At 37.4% G+C, this 20,162-nt stretch overlaps 1 protein-coding gene across 1 annotated transcript in view; it reads right to left on the minus strand.

Annotated features, from left to right (window-relative positions):
• Window positions 1-4,031: 4,031 nt before the first annotated feature.
• LOC145984421 (MYG1 exonuclease) overlaps window positions 4,032-20,162 on the minus strand; it is a 58,945-nt gene continuing 42,814 nt past the window's right edge. The window contains exons 6-7 of the mRNA XM_083118084.1: window positions 13,885-14,066; window positions 4,032-4,584 (exon numbers count right to left, since the gene is read on the minus strand). Coding sequence (XP_082974210.1) covers window positions 4,368-4,584; window positions 13,885-14,066 — 399 coding nt within the window. The 3' untranslated portion in view covers window positions 4,032-4,367. The remainder of the gene's footprint in view (window positions 4,585-13,884; window positions 14,067-20,162) is intronic.

The raw sequence follows: 20,162 nt of genomic DNA on the forward strand, positions 1-20,162 counted from the left end.
TATACCACACACTTTTATTTGGAAAATGGCATTCACCATCATCAGAGTCATAATCCATGAATAGTGGCACCATAATCAACAGCATATCACGCCCTTACAATTTCGCTGCAGATGCCACAGGGCAAATTCAATGTGATTTTCAATAGTTATCAACTGTATCGTTGCTACTTCTCAACTCTGCATCCAAGATAGGCCGTAAAACTGTGTGATATAGCTGATCAATATTTGCTACTACAGTCAACTCTTGATCCTACGACCCTCTTGAAGTAACGACCCTTTTCCCGGGAACCATGAAAAATTTGGAAAAAAGTTGAAAAATTGAAGGAAATCGGCTGAAAAATAAGTTTTTTGCACTCGTTTTATTCACACTCATTCCCTTCAAGAGTGCTCTACTGCTCACAAGTGGGTCTGATCTAAAAATAGACACCACTACACCAAGCTTGAGTGATATCCAATAGCACTTGACCTCTACCCTCCCATCCCGCAAGCATGCCAATGTTACCCCGCACCCGACGGCCACTACCCAACACACTAGGCTTGTTTTGCCATTGTGATTTCGCTTGCTCTTGGATACTCGAGAAAAGAAGATCGAATGTGCTTGGATGTTTGTGAATGTCCCTCGCAAATTAGCCAAGAGGCACAAAACGCGAAGTAAAATAAACTAAATCAAATCAAATTAAATCGACCTTGACTTGTTTGTCATCCAAGCTTCCGCAAAAGTTTACTTCGATCTTGCGTGCATCATAACTCCAGTTTCCCACTTCATACGCTTTCATAACTGTGCCGATGTCGTAATATTTGCTGAAAAAAGTGTTCTGTTGGCTGAGTGACTTCTCTCTTTTCCTTTCAGCAAACGTGTAGGGGGAGGGGGCAGAGATGATGATTGTTTCAGCCACGATTTTCTTGCTTGTGTATGTACACGGGGTGATTTCAGGCGAGGGTGGAAGTGGACTGCTCTTCCTTTCCTTTGACATCATGGAGCAACGAGTTCTGGATACATTCTTGAAAACGAACAAAAAACATAGAACAAGTAAAAAAAGAAAAGTGCTTCCACCCTTCCAAGCTCATTCTCCACCACTGGTGTGCACAGCAATGGCAGAGAGGCAATGTGATAATTGCAGAATTCAGGTCCTATTTTTTTCTATTAATGCTATTTACTGCATAGGAAATATTGTTTGTATTATTGTCTGTTGCATAGTAAAACATAAAGCAAGGGTCATTTCTTTCTTCTTCACACTACTGATAAAAGTTCTGTCTTCCACAGTAGCGTTATCTGAGGATTTTCTCTTCGACCACCTGTTGCTCGAACTTTCAGCCGGTCTCCTTGTTTTTACGCTGCAGCTGGCGCCAGTGTTTTGTCTAGCATCTGCAAGTCACTTGCCGATAACAGCAATGACTCATCCAGCATGAAGCAAAAAGTCATTGTTTTGAATCTTGCAAAGCTGTTTTGATTTGAAGATAACGAAATTCAATCTCCAGAAAGAAAAACAAGAGTTAAAACAACTTCATGTTCTGCACCTTCTGATAAACAAAACTGTAAATTTTATTTTGCATCTGACAAGATAAACTTCCTCAACATTCCGAGCGTGTAGGAAGAAAATGCACACAATATAATCGCCACTTTTCTCCAGAACCATTCATGTGGGAGAAAAAAAAAGTGCTCAATGTAGGAATGGATGCTGAGACAGATTTAAAAAAAGAACATTATTCAAGGGGAAAACGTTTGGAGGAGCAGAAGTTTGACATCAAGAATACTCTTAAATCCAACATTAAATTGTCGATTAACGTGAGTGTAAATAACGATCTTCCATTTTGATATCTAAAAATGTGCAGGTTTCATAAAGCTTGTTTTGACTTCATTTTATGCTGATGGGCTAATCAGGACTAAATATACAGTGCAATCCAATTTCAAACCCAAATGACTTTCGACTGCGACGCTGTTGAATGACTTGTCCTATAATACACTTTGGGTGAAAACAGATCGCAAGTTGCATGTTTCCTTTTTCACGCTGGATTACAATGCAAGTCGAGGAAGGAGTTTGGACTGCTCCCTTGAATAAGGGAGGGGGATGACTATGAAGTTGGTTGAAGTGAAGAAAACGTGACTTTTATTACAATGTATTTTACACAGCCTAACCAGAATGAAATTTACAGCCCCGCTTTTTTTTTTTTTTTTGGTGCCTAGAAAGGTTGTGTTGTTTCTCCCAAGAGATCTTATCTTACCAGTTAATCTTGTAACAGACAATGCTCCAGTAGACCCGTATAAAATCCAACATTGCAACGACTGTTCACAATTGAAAATATTATTATTTTAAATACTTTTTTGTGAAAACGTTTTCATGTTCTATTTTCCTTCTCACAACACGCATCATGTGCATAACAGGTTGTATAACTACCAGGATAAATGGTGTTACCATCACCTAGGCATCTTTGTGTCCGTTTGAGCTCAGTTTAAGCTGAAAATTGGTGCAAATTTCATTAACGACCCTTTTCCAGGAACTGTGAAAGGTTGTTGTATCGAGAGTTGACTATGTTGAGTGTTCCTGGAGTTGCCCAATAATTGGGTGGGGGTGACAACACTTCTGGACATGAGGCTGAGGTGCACACCCATAGCGACAGACCACCAGCCACCACTGACCCCAGGTAGAAGCCACCACAGATGTTGCAGGTGAGGATATAAATTAGGTTAGCGGTGTGGCATGTTCCTTTGGGGTAGAGGGTGAATTAGCCAGTGGCAGTGTGGTTCTAGATGGTGCGGGAAGTAACAAAAATGGAGTAGATTTTGCACCTTGGGCAGTTGCATTTGTGGAAAGGGGGAGTTGGTTGTGGGTTTTGGGAGGATATGGTGGACCAGGATGTTTTGGAGGTTCAGGGGCGGGGGCATTTGAAAACAACTCTGGGTTTGTCAGGGAGGATGTTTCTGGTGTATCACTGTGGAGAATGGGAAGGAGGGAACGTAGAGTTTGTCTGATTTTGATGAGGTGGGGTGATACTGCATGACAAGCACAGGAGGGAACGTAGAGTTTGTCTGATTTTGATGAGGTGGGGTGATATTGGATGACAAGCACAGGAGGGAAGGGGAGGGATTGGTGGCAGGTTTCTTGATGAAAGTTTATGAACCAGCTCGGGATATTTGTTTGATGACCAGGGTGGAAGAATATTCTCCATGGTTGACCAATGACGAAGGCTTGGTGTAGGCAGAGGTTGCAGTTCTGTCGGGAGGTGGGTGGAATGGTGAAGAATGGTGTGGAATGGATGGTGGGTTTGATGTGGATAGAAATTTCCAAATGGTCTTCCTTAATGTGCACATCCACAACCAGGAAGGTGATTTGGTTGCTGGAGTGGGTCCAGGAAAGTGGATAGGGATGGTTCTCCATGTGTCCAGAACATGAAGAAGTTGAGGAAACAGAGCCAGAAGATAGGTCTCAGGGGTTGGGTCTCCAGGAACTCTTGTTCGAGTTTGCCCATCAAAAGGTTGACACAGGATGGGGCCATTCTGGTGCCCATGCCTATGCCTCAGATTTGAAGGTAATGCTTGTCCTCGACGGTAAAGTTGTTGCATGTGAGAACTAGGTGGGTCAGGAAATTAGTGCTGGGATTGTGGGTTTTGGTCTCAGCAGCAGAGTTTATCAGTGAACAATTATCAACACAACATTGCATGGTGCTGTAGAACCCTAATATTACTACATTTTAGAATTTTATTTTCTGTTTAGTTTATTGCGTTGGCCACTGGGGCTCTTCAAGTAAGATATTTTGTGCTAAATTTAAATGTGCTTCTAATTGCATTTTTGGGGAAGCAGATAGAAAATTTCCCTTCTCACATGACTGCAATGATTTGAAGAGGAGAAAGCCACCTCGACTGTCTAACAGTAAATAATTTTCCTTGTATGAATTTTTTGTGCAGCTCTGCACATTTGAAAAGTGCTCTCTTGAAAACCTCCCATCCTGAGAGGCTTCCATGCAAAAAAGGTTACCATCCACTGAAGACACAAGGTAATAATAATTTAATAATGCAATCTTGTTAAGAAGGGTACAGTACTTTAATTTAGTAACAATCACTTTCCTCTATACTCAAAACCATAGTATTTCAGTATGGTTTGATATAACACTTCTGATCAAACTGTAATGAAATTTTTACAGCTATCACTTTCATTTATCAAAAACTGGACGAACTTTACTTTTATACTTCAACACTATAGTCTTACTTCAAAATGGTCTGATATAACACTGTTCACTAAAATCACTTCTCACAATTTCACATACTTTAAAATTACTTGAAATGACAGTTACTCTCACTATCCACTGCAGGATGGTGTAAAAAAATACAGGCAATACAACCACAACCAGATCAGCAAAGGTCTATCAATTTATAATATGTCACTGGATTGGCTATTTTGACAAACCTCGCACAATAAAATAGCTGATGCCTTTTCCAAGGTTTTAGATGCCATCTTAATGCATCCATCAAAAGTCTTGTTCCCACCAATGAACCCATTTGCATGAACAAAAACACAGCCATCTATCCCACTGATCTTGGTCAACTCTTCATCTCTCAATCCACACCATTCCTTTAACAAAGGGACCCTGTAATACAAGAAAGCAATGTGAGAGAAGCATTTGAAAACCAAAAGTAAAACATTCTAAGGATTATTTCGCAAATTTAACTTTCATTCCTGTTACACTATGGAATAAGTATTCTCTACATCTGTTCATGCATTCACATATTAATTAGCCACGACAATCAATTAAGGAGTTTTGAAGGTAGAAACAGTTTCTAATGTAGTCAAAGAAAAATTGCTGTTGTTATGGATTCATAAAAATGCATCATACTTTACAATAAATTATCATCCTTTTTGGCAGAAAAGACAGGTAATGGTAAAAAATGCAAAGATACTTTTCAGGACAGGGTGTACGTTGAATGAATTTCAGCATGTTTTTCATTAAGTCCTTAACTGACAATTTTCTCCTAACTGCACAATATTATGTGAATTAAATTTCAAGGTGTAATTAAGACTTCTGATGCATTAAAACTAATACACTAGTCTTACAAATGTCTATTACCAAAGTATTCTAAAATGCTGTGCTGTTTCAATACAACTGAATGGTATTCAAGACCACTTTTATTCTTGGTATAGCCAGAAATGTACAGTCATGTTAAAAAATTCTGTCCCATGGATTTTTTCTAAGCCCAACGTCTTACGAAATTATGTTGGTAGCGCTGAACAAGGAAGTGTTGTGAAATATACGATCCTCCAATCAGAGTGAAGTTTGATTCGGAGGAGCAGGAGGCATGACTCACGGTCTTGTCCACAGGAAGTTCAACCAATGCAGCATTTCCAAATATGAGATAACATCCCCATTGGTTAAATATTGTTTCAATAACGCGAATCGGCAGAAAGATTGTGCAAAAGTTTACTTTGTCGCTTTAATTGCCTTTAATCGTTTCAAATTAGTATTAAAATGCCCCAATTATAGTTCACGAACTTAATATAATGTATTCAAGTGTGTGTTTGACAATCATATATCACTCATTAGAACAATGTTCACATTGTTTTCACAACGTGAGATGACATTTCATTTACATTTACGATAAAATAGTGGTTTGGGTGTAATAACAGTTATCATTAATTAATTTAGAGATGCATTTTTATTTGTTGAGTTAATGATTAGGTTAATTCGTTATTTTTCGTGAAAAGAGGGAACCACAGATGAAAGAAAATACACAAATTGTATTATTGAGGTCAAGAGTTTTTTTTAACATCACTTTTTGCACACATAGGCTAATCACGACTCAGGATGCATTTAAATTGGAATCTGAAACATTATGCGCCCTGACTGGAACTCGGAAAAGGACACACTCATTACAAGACGTCGATACATTACCACTTGGTCTGGCAAACGCCAATAATAATGAGGGGTTGTAAGAGTGGGAGAGGGGTGACGGAAAGTAGAAAATAAATAGTATTTTTGGGAGTATTTAATGTTATATTTATACACATACAAACTTAAGAAAATATTTATTTTGATACATGAGTGGGAGGGGGAAAAGAGAGGGACAGAAAGATGGGATGAAGAGGTGATTGTGGAAAATGTTTTATTTTGATGTTCAGTAATAAAAACAATCAAATCAATAATGATTATCTTAAAAATACCATATTTAATGTAAATTTGTTTTAAAAATGGGGGCAGGGAGCTGTTTGTTTTACGTTCAGTGCAGGATAACAAGTGGAGACACATAGTGATTCGTATCTCACTTTAAACTGTAGGTCCAGGTCCGATTAGCCTATCTGTGCATAATATTGAAACGATTAAAGGCAATTAAAGCGACAAAGTAAACTTTTGCGGACTGCCGATTCGCGTTATTTAAACAATATTTAACCAATGGGGACGTTATCTCATATTTGGAAATGCTGCATTGGTTGAACTTCCTGTGGACAAGACCGTGAGTCACGCCTTCTGCTCCTCCGAATCGAACTTCACTGATTGGAGGATCGTATATTTCACAACGCTTCCTTGTTTCAGAGCTACCAACATAATTTCTCAAGACGTTGGACTTAGAAAAAATTCATACGACAGATTTTTCTAGCATGACTGTACCAAGAATAAAGGTGGACACAGAAGAATTGAGGGTAGTGGAGAGTTTCATATATCTAGGAAGCATAAATAAGAGAAGTGGAAGAATATATCAGGAGGCAAACAGAAGAGGACAAATGGGTGGTGGACTATATCAAAGAGTTCAAAGATGAATATGTAACAGGGATGTACCCATGAAACGTAAGAAGATAATATATAACACATACTAAGTGCCAATAATTACGTGTGGAGAAGAGACTTGGACAATGACAGAGACATACATCAGGAGAGAGAGAGATAGCGAAGTGTCAATTCCTTTGATGTTTGTGTCCCTTGCGTGGCAGGCAACATGATTGGTGGCCGGGTTTTGAGCACCAGCGTGCATAGCAGAAACTGGTTGTGCCATATCTTTGGCATGTGCACTGTCAAAGTTGCAATAAAAGTATTGTTTGAAGCTGGACAATGCCAGGAAGATGGAGGACTTGGTGTTCTGCCATAAATTGCAGAAGGAAGAAAAGATGAACAAGGAAAACATGTAAGTTTCTCCGCTTCCCAAAAAACCAAAAAGGTGTTTGTTTCCTTTCTATATTCATACACTGAACAACATTTTCTGAAAGTCTCACAATGCTTAATTTTCATCATCAATAACATGAAAACTGTTAAGAAATATCCTCAATTTTCTTTTTTTTAAATATTGGCCTCATATTTGACACCCAATATAGAGCTGTTTTATAGACTGCAATGCGAGAGAACCATGTTCGATTTCCAGGGTGTGATGATCTAAGATCAGATCTGGCATTGTCCTGGCATAAAGTAGCTCTGGGGCTCACCCAGCCTCAAAACAATGGGTACCTGGGGGCAACCCTGGTGGGTAAAGGCAGCCTGCAGTGCTGATCACATGACCTCCAAAATGGCCAAAATCCAGATCGTGTGGTTGGTTGGTTGATTTGTTGTTTTAAGTCCGCTTTATGCACGTTAAGGCTAATGGGGACTGGACCTACAGCTTAAAGTGGGATCCGAACCACTATGTGTCTCCACCGGGTATCAAACCCGGGACCCCTTGATTACAAGGCAACGACACTACCACTGCGCCATCGGGGAGGCCTCGAGAATGTGTGGGGCCGTACCCCCACATCCTCTAAATGTGCCATCATGACATGGTGCTATATGCACAAACATTATTATTTACATTGTAATTAGTATTATTTTTAACATTAAAAGTAGTTCACAAAAGTATCCGCATTGCGAGCAGATCAAGTACAGAAATTTTGAAATCTATTTTTTTGAAAATGGTCAAGATTATTAATTTAATAACAACCAAAATTTTCATTATAATATGTATAAATTCTGCTGTAGTCAAAATGAGCTACAAAATTGTTTCTATATATTGTTTTCAATATAAACATAACAGGTCGTAAACACTTTCAGAATATTAACAACTTTTAACACTGTGCCAATGTCAGTGGCTCCTAAAAACTTAAAAGCTGCGAGCGTAGCAAGCAAAAACAAATTACCAAATTTTAGGTAAAAATTGATAATTTAGACCAACTTTAATTAGTGTAAATTTTGAATTCGACGGGGGAATTTCCCTTTTTTTGCACTCCCTGCAGATGCCCTTGGGGAGGACTAGTGCCAGTATCTTTAATGGCGGACAAAAATCAGTAAGCATGCATAGACAATTCAATTGAAAGGCAAAAAATTGTAATCGAAAATAAAAAATTGCCTACCAGAAAACTAAATATGCAAATACGAAGTCTTTGCATATAAGTGCAAACATGAATAGTACCACACACACAGAAATTACATGTGAAATAGTAGATACCATATACCTAGGTATAATTAAAAATGATAAAGATAAAATGCTTGTATAAAATTGGAAGCTTGTTCCAGTATAAGTTTGTCTTTGTTCAGTGACTGGTGCAAATCAAGTAGCATATAGTCATATGATTTCAAGATGACAGTCAATATTTGGCGTCAATTTTCCCTAAAACTAATTCCATCTTGAATATCCTCTTTCATCAGGTTACTCTTTGATTTTGTTAGTCCTACTTCTTACATCAATGTTTGCTCCCTATTGCCTGTTCCCTCTATAATTTATTTCTGTCTAAGGTTAGGGGGCAATGGCCCCTGACCCCATCATGGTTGCACTACTGCATTCAACCATACTTTGCAATAAGCTGTAGATTTTAGTCTACCGAACGTCATATTTTTGTTTTTATTATTATTTTCATTTCACTAAAGAATCATTTGTGGGAAATTCGTAGCACGGCATTTGCAAAAGCAAATGCATTCGAGAATATTACTCATTATCATGGTCACGATATCTGTGCACATTTTGAAAAGCATATCAAGCAACTCCATGAAAGGAAAAGGTAAAAATAATTCTGTAAATCTTAACCCAAAGAATTGCATGTATGCTATAACATAACAGGCAAATGAGATACATGCACCAGGAAGGTGGTGGCAGCAGTCAAATCTAGGGTTGTCACACATTGCTCTTGTATCTTTAACTTCACTGCTTCTAATTGAAGTAATATTCAACATGAAACCATCTTGTTTGTGAACTCACTAGTCAGTATACACATTTAAACTTAAAACCATTTTATTACACCCTTTGTGAAGCACTGTTGAAACAACACGGGAGTTGATTTTCTAGGTTCTCTTCCGACCGCGGCCAATATCTGAGTCAGACGTAGTGGCAACCATGCCAGCATAAGCTCAGCCCACCTGGGGACAGAAATTCTCCCCAACTAGATCTCCATATGCTTTGTGACAGAAAGAGAGAAAAAAAGGTTGCAGGCAGTGGAGATGAAATTTTTAAAGAGTATATTGGGGAATACTAGAAGGGATAGAATAAGGAATGAGGAGATCCGACAGACAGTGGGGGTGGTGAAGCTTCAGGACAGAATAAATCAGGCACAGATGAGATGGTCCAGACACATGAAGAGGATGGATGCAGAAAGCCAGTAAGAACTTACAATGTGCAAGGAGTGGGAGTAAGGCCAAAGGGGAGACCAAGATGTTGGTGGAAAAAGCAGATAGTGGAGAATGTTAAGAGAGGAAAGAGGAGTGGTTGAAAACCCGAAAAAAAATGGAGAGGCTTGACTTCTATGCAGACCCAGACAGAGGCAGGAAATGGCCAAGGATGATGACAAATGATATTTAGACCAATATTCCCCATCCACTTCTCTGGGTTTGTTGGGCTTTAAACCTGAAGATGTTTATTTCACTATATCAGTATCTGTGATGTATTTCTCTGCAGTTATTACCGCAGAAATACGCCACAAGTTCACCTCACCTCAATTCAGCATGCTTTGCATCTTTTGTTTTTGTTTTGGTAACAATTGCAGAATTGTCCGATAGAGGGACATAGCAGGCATCAGAAAACTTCAGCTTCTGCAGCAAGCACAAACATTCGTTCATTCAAGCAACACACACCCACGTTCTCCTTCACCCAGAGGCAACAGATGGAACTTCTTCCTTATCGCTGGTGGTTTGACGGGAAACAGCCAAGGCCACGTTTGTTAGAGAGGTGCGGTGCTGGTACATTACCTCTGTGAGGATCATTACGTAACTCACGACAAGACTTTATTCGAGTGATGTTGGCACTAAGGAAGAATGTACAGTGGGAAGTTTGACAGTGGGAAGTTTGACAGGAATGCAATACTACATTTCTTTGGGAGTAATTGAGATAGCTTGATGGTTTCACTCGATTACCGTTTTGTGGAAATTGCATGTACAAGGTTTACGTGAGTAAGTGGATAGACAAGAGTTTGGAACTGTTTGACTGCGATTGTTCACAGAGTTAAATGCCAGTAGTCGACAAGAATGCAATAGGAGTGTTTGTGGTGCAAGGAAAGAATATGACACCAATAGATTGCATTGGACATTTGGATGGAAGCACGAGGGTCTAACCAAACTTGAATTTTGGTGAGCCATTCTATTTTGTATGCCTCCGAACTGTACGAGAAGTTTCGACGAGGGAATGAAGTGGAATGAAGCAGACGGTGACGTCACTAGCAAAGAATCTCAAGAGACTTCCTGATGCAGCATAAAGTCTACTAAGGAATCTAAATGTGAAAGAGGTATGTACACTTTCAAATAGTGCTGCGATTGTGTTGTGCTGACATAGATAGCGCAAAAAGATGAGTAGTTGCAATTGCATATGTTTACGAAATGAACAAACTAAAAGTTATAAGATTGTAGTTTGCACGTCGTAAGATGATAAAATTGGATGAATAGTAGGAGTTCCCCCTAAAATTGCATTTGACGCTGAGTTTAATTCACTTGATAAATTAAATGAAGACTTTTGCGCAGAAACCCCAAAAGGTTAAAATTGTCTTATGTCACGTAATGAATACCAAGTAAACCAATAACTTACCTTGTTTAAAACCTGTCATTAAGTAAAGAGCATCAGTTGATTCAAATGAAGCTAGTTTATAGTAACTTGATTTTTGGTAGTTATGAAGCATCGAGCACAAATAATGCAAGAACTATCTAAATGTATGTTGTAGACGAATAGAAGTTATATTTTTACGTGTTATCTATTGCGAGCTCTTGTTGATATAATTAATTAGTTAAATGAGCACCCTTTTTGAAATTACAATTTGACTCTGTTACGTCAGCTTATTGTTAACTATTTGTTACCTTGTTAAAAGTTTTGCAAACATTACGACAGTTACTGCAATAAATCTGTTACATAAAAATGAAATACGAATTTGTAGTTGTTTCATAATTTTGGATGGGTTTTTATTCTGACATTAATAGTTAAGTATTGTCCAAGGTATTGAAACACAATATGCATAACCGTGTCTGAAGTATTTCTTGATGAGGGTTGTGCATACTTGAGGAAGAGACGTGTTTTGTCTTATAAATGTTAATTAATTGGTGCTAAAGAAGTTATTTGGTGGATTGTCTTATAGTGTGTGCGTGCGTGTGTGTTCAATTTGCTTGATATTTATTTCTGGGCATGGTTCTCTTGAGAGACTGAAGCGTGTCTTACTTAATGACAACGTGTCACACACTTCCAAAAGTAGCAACTTTCGTAATTACTGGGATAAGGAATAGTTTTGTTGTCTGCGGCCTTAAGCACATCTTCCCCTTGCTTCCACCTAGTAGATTACATATCCTGGAAAAAGGCTATATAGATGGTTCTATACTGAACCCTGTGCTCTAGGATTCTCTCTCATTAATTGAACCAAATAGGTAGTTTAAAGAATTCCTTTTAACAGTTTTTGATATTGTCCATGTGTGTTAAGGATAAAGCAGAACAGGGGACATCAGTATCTCATAAAAAGATGTTTTCATTTTATGAGAAAGGTGTGATCTAAATGCTCCTTTATGACACGTTTTTTGCCAATATATATATATTCTGTTTTTGGAGTACTAGCGAAACACAGTACTAACTTATTTAAGTGTGTCTCTTTCTCAAAACTGTCCTGAATGGATTTATGCCACTTGTGCTCTGAACCCCTCACATATTGTTTAAGATTAATTTGATTGGTTGATTGATTTGGTGTTTAAAGTCCACTTTATGCACAGTAAGGCTAATTGGGACTGGACCTACAGTTTAAAGTGGGATCCAAACCACTATGTGCCTCCACCAGGTATTGAACCTAGAAACCCTTGATTACAAGGCGACGACGCTACCACTGCGCCATCGGGGAGGCCCTTCAAGATTAATTTATTTTCGAACACACACTTATTACTACTGCCAATTACCAATGTTGAGAAATCTATGAGAAAATACTAATAAGAATATAAGTAGCAACCTCGATTTTTTGGTGTTATTTTTCCCAAAATTCAAGTTTCTATTTTAGCACACTTTTCTACCAGATATTCCTAAAATGATGCTTTCATTCCACTTTTAAACTATTATTTTAAATTGTAGGTCACCTGGCCTATGGCTGTTCATGACAGTTTCATACCATGGAAACAATTTTTGAGGAAGTTATTTTCCACTATTTCTTGCATGACAAATACCTATGTTATGGCTCAATCTCAACCCCAAAATCATGTCACTTTCGTCTGTAATGCAAAATATTTCTCGCGTGACAAATACTGATGTTGCAGCTCGCTGTGAAGGTAGTTGCACACAACTTCCTGTCAGAACCCTGCCACTTTGCTTGGTGATGCAAAACATTCCCATAGAAGGGAAACATCCATTTACATGTGGTTTCATGTAGCTGTTGGAATTATTTCATGAATAACACACACCATAGTTTTCTTTTGGATAAAATTTTGGAAAATGTGCACATTATACAGGCATAAGTATGGTAAATTTTATTTTTGAAGCCTAAAAATCAAGGAAGATTGATTTTTTTTTGGTATTTTTAGTTTTTTAGCACTAAATGCATTGAAACCTGCGAAAAAGGCAACAATTAGGATTTTATGCCAAATTCATGTTACTTTGCCATTTCCAATGGATGAAAAGTGTGTTCAGAACATGTCACTGCACATAAATAAACACTTTTTGCAAGAATTAACATTGTTTGGCATTATCACAATGACAAAAAAATCAAGGTCCCTACTTATAAGTAGTGAGGATTGTCATCCATTGCATATTAAAACTGCATTGTAGGTGGCAAAAAATACTCAAAATATTTTCAAATCTTTGGATAAATGTTATGTCTGAATGGTAAAGAGAGAATAATAAAACATAAATCTATCCCCTATACATTTCACTAAACTATGAAGGCACACAGGTGGTGCAGAAGTAGGACCCCACACATTCTCAACTTAGCCATAGTAAAGGTGATGTGATCCAACCCCATGCTCCAGCTGATTTTAACCCCTGCCCCCAGGGTGACTAGTCACTTTATGCAGAGACATTGTCAGGAAAATTTTCACTTTAGATCACCTACCCTGTGTCCCCCACATGGCAGTCAGTCACCTCACCATAGCTCCTATGTACTCATCAAAATAAAAGTTTTGAATTTATCACATAGCAGTTCTGCCACACTGAATAAAGAAGAAAATATTTCTTTTCTGCTTCAGAACATTTAATTGATAATTTATTTATTGATGTGTATTTATTTTAAGGAATGCTTCATATCCTTCTGATCTGTAATGTGATTAAGTAATGCAACTGCCAACCGCAAGAAAAAAGGGAAGGTTGAGTGGAAAAAAAAGAGTGTGTGCCTCAACTCCATCATTGTACATAAGCAAATAAATGAAATGCACAAGATACAGGCAATTTCTTCCTCAGAACTTTTCATAAGTTCAATGACCTTGTTAATTTACCTGCAAAAAAATATATATATTAACTTTTACATTAATCTAAATATTTCCAGAAATTAATATTTCGTCTACCTTGACACGAAGGATTTTGATTCCTCTGGTACGGCTTGAACTCTCCACGCACCTGAGCTGTCGGCAAAAATAACAAATTTTACTATGTTCTGTATGCATTTCTGGGCTTCAATGGCATACAGGTGCTCCTTCCATGGGACTCCTCCTTCTGGAAGTGTTATTATTTGGCCACTGCTGTGCACCTAGAACCACAAATGTGTATGTATAAATAACTTCAGCTACTGGAATCAAACAACTACATTAACATCATCATGTATTCTAATTTCAACAGTACAAATGATGAAATGATAAAAAAAAGCTTAAATTGGTTCAATATCAATTATCTTTTAATGTTACCCAGCTCAGTGTGCTGAATACTGTTTATCTTAACTGAAAAGAAGGTAGCCATCTATCATGTCTTGGTAACTGGATTAATGCAAGAGGGAGCAGAGCCAAGTTTTCTGTTGACCTTGAATGTTTTATGTGAACAAATTCAGCAAGCTCAAATGTTTGAAGTTGGAGGGTACATGACTCAGTGGCAGCTGGCACTTAGCATAAGGTGTAGCATCAAACTGATCAATAAATCAGAATAAAATCACACCAGACTTATGTCACAGGAATCTGATGCATGACTAAATTTAAACACATTCTTTTGGAATTGTATGAGTAGAGGCAAGCATATTCCATTTTGGACGCAAACACGAAATGTGAAATAACACATTGTAATGTTAATTTTTCATGTTTCTGAAAGGTGTGAAGTGCATTTTCCTACCCTGTTTTGTCACGAAATAATGTGAAATGAACTGAAATATGTGAAATAGACTCATAAACATGAAATTTAGAGTTTATTTACCGACATGACACTTTCTAAAGTCACAATTATCCTGAGAGTTATGCAATTCACGGAAAATTGATTAAATCTGCTGTAAATATTTGGGAAGCAAAAATTGACCCCTTTATACAGGAATAAACTTAATATTCTGGTAACGACATAAATGTGTTATTAGAAGGGACATGTTTATTTTGCATAGTAAGTGCAGCATTTTAATCAAATTTAGAATTATATTCACAATTTTAAAACAAAAATGTCATTCTGTATACTGCTTTTTCACCACTATAACAGCGAAATTTTATTTTATTTACCACTTTTGAACCCGAAATTGACTCAGTTTTTTACCTAAATGTTGCTTTTTTATTTACCAAAAATATGTGCCTCTATGTATGAGGGTGGATCAAATGAAAACGGAACAGTGGATGTATTGGGTTATATTTATATATGTGCGTGGCAACAACCCTGTGTAGAGGTACAGTGGGAGGTAAGGAAGGAAACCCCTACTGCATAATGGATTCTCCCTAAATAGTCCTGCATGAGCACATGATCTGCGTAGGCGGTCAGGCAGCAGTATCGTCCGCGCAGCAATCAACGCCAAACAGCCCAGCCTGTTGTCCTCTGGAGTGGTTTTGCTGCATGACAAAGCATGGCCACATATGTCATCTGTTACAAAGAAGACGTTCAAAATGTGTGGATGGACAGTGTTGGAACACCCACCATATAGCCCTGATCTATTACCATGTGACTTCCATATCTTTGGTCCATTGAAAAAGGCAATGAAGGATCAGCGCTTCCACTCAGACAATGAAGTCATGGACAATGTTCACAACTGGTTCCGAACTTAGCCAAAGGAGTTCTATGAGCAGGGTATTCACCGCTTAGTGAATCAGTGGGACAAGTGCTTTTGTAACTTTCGAGTTTACATTTGTAATAAATCTTGTTGATTTAATTCTGTGGCACTCGTTCCATTTTCAGTTGATCAACCCTAACATATGGCAGCATATAAAATATGCTTGATTAAGGTGATGTCACATTTTTCTCCTAATTCAGAACTGAAGTGGCTCAAATGACTCGTGAGTTTGCCTTTTAAATCCCAACTTGAGCATTGATTAACACATCCAGTACCATATATTATCCTCCAATTATTGTCTTCCCTGACTGGCCCATCTCTCTTTCTTAATGTTTTATATTCAAATGATATTTTATCTGGTTCTGTTAATGTCCATGTTTTTGATCCATAGAAAACAACTGGCCATACTAATATCTTATATATTTATTTTTGTATTTCTTGTGATCAACTGACTTCTAAATAGTTGTAGTTTTGCATAACAGGCACAATTGTCAGCTAGTATTCTTTATTTTAGGTTATGTTCATGTTGTTGTTATTGCAGACCTCTGCACCTAGACATGTAAATACATTAACTCCTCTGAATACTGCCGAACTCTGTGGTGGAGTGGTTAGCACAGCATGTTTCAATGCCAGTGTTACCAGGTTCAAATCCATGGGTGTTCTTTGTGAGTGTTCCATCATCAATTTCAGCATATCACTCATGTGGGGATCTTGTCAGTGTGGTGAATATCCAAGATGATATTCTTATTTTTGGATCAAAAGTCCTCCTTGAAATAAGAACTCCGATATTTACGACACACACACTGACAAGATGTCTGTAAAGAAAATAAATTTTCATTCTCTATGCCAATAAAGAAAATAAGATTGTGATCAGGCATTCAGAAGACTATGAAATGAAAGCAAGTTTTCATAATGAAGACTAAAATTTGTGAAGACAACCCCAAGACAATCATTAGTTGGATCATCAATGATGCTGAAAAAGATAAGTTAAGAACTGGAGTATCCGAAGCTTTTGGTATACCAAAGACACAAAAATAAAGGAATCCTGATGCACCCAATCATACCAATGTACTCTCATCCAGTGTACTTGTTAGCAAAAAAAAAAATCATGTGTGTCATGTCAGCAACAAATTTAACAGAAGTTTAGGAAATAGTCAAGAACATAGTGTGGGAGAATGACTTTTGACATTAACAACCTGTATCTGTATCAATTTTTTATTTCATCTGGGGACTGCTTGAATAACAAAGCCAGATGTCAGGCACCATCTGGCACAAAGACAAGTTGCCTCACACAAAGACTAATGGGTGGCTACAAACAAGCAGAAATGAAATTCCCTGACTTTTCCAGGACAAAATTTTCAATTTTCCCTGTCAATTACAAACTAAACGAAATCGATGTTTTTGGAAGTGGAAATAATAAACTCATCAAGATCCAGGTATGGATTTGTTAAGTACAAATATTATCTTCTATGAAATTTACTTAATTTCTCTATTTTCTATGATTTGAATTCAAACTGCAAAATAGTGAATTCGGAAAATTATTACAATTCACAAGCTAGGGAAGGATTACAAAATTTTATCATATGCAGTAAGTTTAAATTAAAATACTTGATTATTTTTTAAGTTATGACTAATTAGATTAGAGTGAAAAGTGATTGATTAAGAAATATATTTTGTAATTTATCAGTCTCCCTTATCCATTCTCTGTATTATATGTAGATATTTCCACTGAGGTTTGGAACCCTCTGCTTGCAAGAACCATGAGTGCGGACTTATTTTTCGATGCATAAAGCTACTTCTCTCTTCTCTGTAAAGCAAACAACTTAACTCTTGCATATAAGTGAAACAATTTAATTGAACAAAAGAAAGTGGCATATTTCCTTACATTATCAATGGGATGTCTGCTTCAGTACAGTATATTCAAGTGAAGTACTGTGAAACTGACAACATGCAGTTATACCATTATTGCTGATGAAAAGGGTATGTAGGTATTAGAAATTTAACGCAAGCAATTTATAGAATTGCATTGTATAGGTACCTGATTTAACTAAGCAAACATTAAAGCAGGACCACTCTGTTCATAACAGCTTCTGAAAGTTCATATACGAGGGGCATCCTGAAAAAAGCTCCAATGGTGCCTGTACGTAGCACTAGTGGCCGGAGAGCTAGACACACATGCAGGCCGGATGAAGTGGCATGCAGCTGTAATCTGGTACAGTCGCAATGCAGCCATTTTACAACAGTTCTAGGTTAAAGATTGCAGCTCTCATACAGTCTCCCACCGACTGCGATGTAGCCTACGTGTAGAAATATTTTTGCATGCTCAGAATTTGGCACAGAGCCACCAGCAATCGCGTGAGGGAGGTGTGCAGATCGGACGTCGTGAGTGATAGTATGGTCAGACGATGGTGTAGACAATTCACAGAAGGCCAATCGAATGTGCACAACCCCATACAGTTGAGTACATGTGGGCCCATTGCATCACTTCAGGTGAGAGATCTTGGACCACACCCTGTACAGCTATGGCCTTCCATGTACAGACTTTTATCTCTTTGTTCAACTGAAGCGGTTTCTGGCAGAACAAGGATTTGACAGCTACACTGCAGTAGAGATAGTTTCAGTCCTTGCTATCAGACACATATGGCATGGTCATGCAAAAGTTAGTGCTATGCTATGACAAATTCCAGAACAACGGTGGTGATTATGCCGAAAATTAGATTAGGAGTCACTGTTACTAATGTAATAAATTATTACTGATGTTTTTCTTTTATTTATGCTTAATCGGTAGGGACCTTGATTTTTTTGTTATTTTTTTTTCAAATTGATGTATTTTTATATTATAATTTATTTATTATTATTCTAAGTTATTTTTCCCAAAATTCGCATTTTCATTTTAGCGCATTTTCTGGCAAATACCTGAAGATATATGAGAGTTTGATATCTTGGAAGTTATTTTGGGAAAGTTATTTTCCATAATGCCTTTCTAATTTTAAGGTAAGGGTTTTAGACAAGGGAATTTTCCCCATATATACTGAAGGGTGCATAATGACCATAAATGGCAACGCACCCAAAAATTTTAAATCAAGCAATCTCAAGTGGCAGATACTGATAGATTATGGCACCAAAAATTGGCATTATCTTTTTTGGATTGTTAAGTGTTAAGTTTCCCAAAATTTGCGTTTTTATTTTAGAACATTTTTCTGCCAAATATACCAAAAGTTATACTTCATACTTCCATTGTGCTTTCAAACTATTATTTTAAATTGTAGGTCACATGGTCTACGTATTTTCGTGACAGTTTGATATATTGGAACAGATTTTTGAGCAAGTAAAAGTAAGTGCTCACCAAGCCATGAAGGCATCTAGCGGGTGTGGAGTTAGGGCCCCACACTTCCTTGATCACGGCCGAAGGTGGGGGTGATGTTATCAGCACCATGCTCCTGGCTACCTTTACCCCCCACAGTTTCCTCCAGGTAGCTGCTTGATACGATGCTGTGTGGGTGCCGGAGCAGTTTGAACAGGTGAAAAAGATCATGGTTCTCCCCCGCAGGGGATCAACCCTGGGTCTCTCACATAGTAGCCAGACACCTTAATAACTGAGCTTTATTCTCGCTCAACAAATGCCGATGGTGCACACTTAGCTTGGTAATTCAAAACACATCTCACGCGACAAATATTGAAGATGCGGCTCCCGTGTGACGATAGATCTCCAGTTAGAACCCTGCCACATTGCTCTGTGATGCAAATTGTTTTGATAGAAGTTGAAAAAATCATGGAAAATACATGATTTAATTATAATTGATAATTTAATTAAATTAATTGTTTCCATGATATGAAAAACTCAATATGCTGACCAAGGCAGAAAGTTATTTTATTATAAAACAAAGTAAACGTAACGTTTCAACCATCTAGCAAGGTCTTCTTCAGATTCTGCACATTTGTACTTGGTGCAGAGTCTGAAGAAGACCTTGCTACAAAGTTGAAACGTTATGTTTAATTTATGTTTTATGATAAAATAAATTTCTGCCTTGGTCAGCATATTGAGTTTTTCACATGATTTAATGTGGCTGTCGGAATTATTCGAATGTTTTAAAACTTGCACGTTCTATGTACACAGTATGGTACATTTTGTTTCCTTAATCCTAGAAGAGACAAGAATGTTGGATTTCATGGAATTTTTCGTTGATTTAGGACATTTCTTTAAAAAAATTGCTAAAAATGCCAACAATTTGCATTGTATGCCAAATGTGCGTTATTTCGAATGGGAAAAAATGTGTCCAGACATCACTGCAAATTCATAAACACAACTTCACAGCAATTAACATTTTGCACGGTTTTCGCGTTTGCTTAAAATCAAGGTACCTACTAATTGGAAATTACTTTCTAGCCATCCTCGTATAAATCAGTAGATGAAAAGTGAAAATTTAGCAGGGCTGGCAGAGAAGAATCAATTCTTGAAGAAAGTGATATGCTTTTATGATTGAATGATTAGAGTAAATATGATATTAAAATATTTACGTATTTATTATTAGTATTTAATTTCATACTGGACATTAACTTTACTCAGTGAGAGATTAATAACCATCTCTCATGAGTTTAAACAGACAGGACAGCCAG

Source organism: Lepisma saccharinum, chromosome 2 (assembly GCF_977018435.1).
Source record: "Lepisma saccharinum chromosome 2, izLepSacc3.1, whole genome shotgun sequence".
NCBI lineage: Eukaryota > Metazoa > Arthropoda > Insecta > Zygentoma > Lepismatidae > Lepisma > Lepisma saccharinum.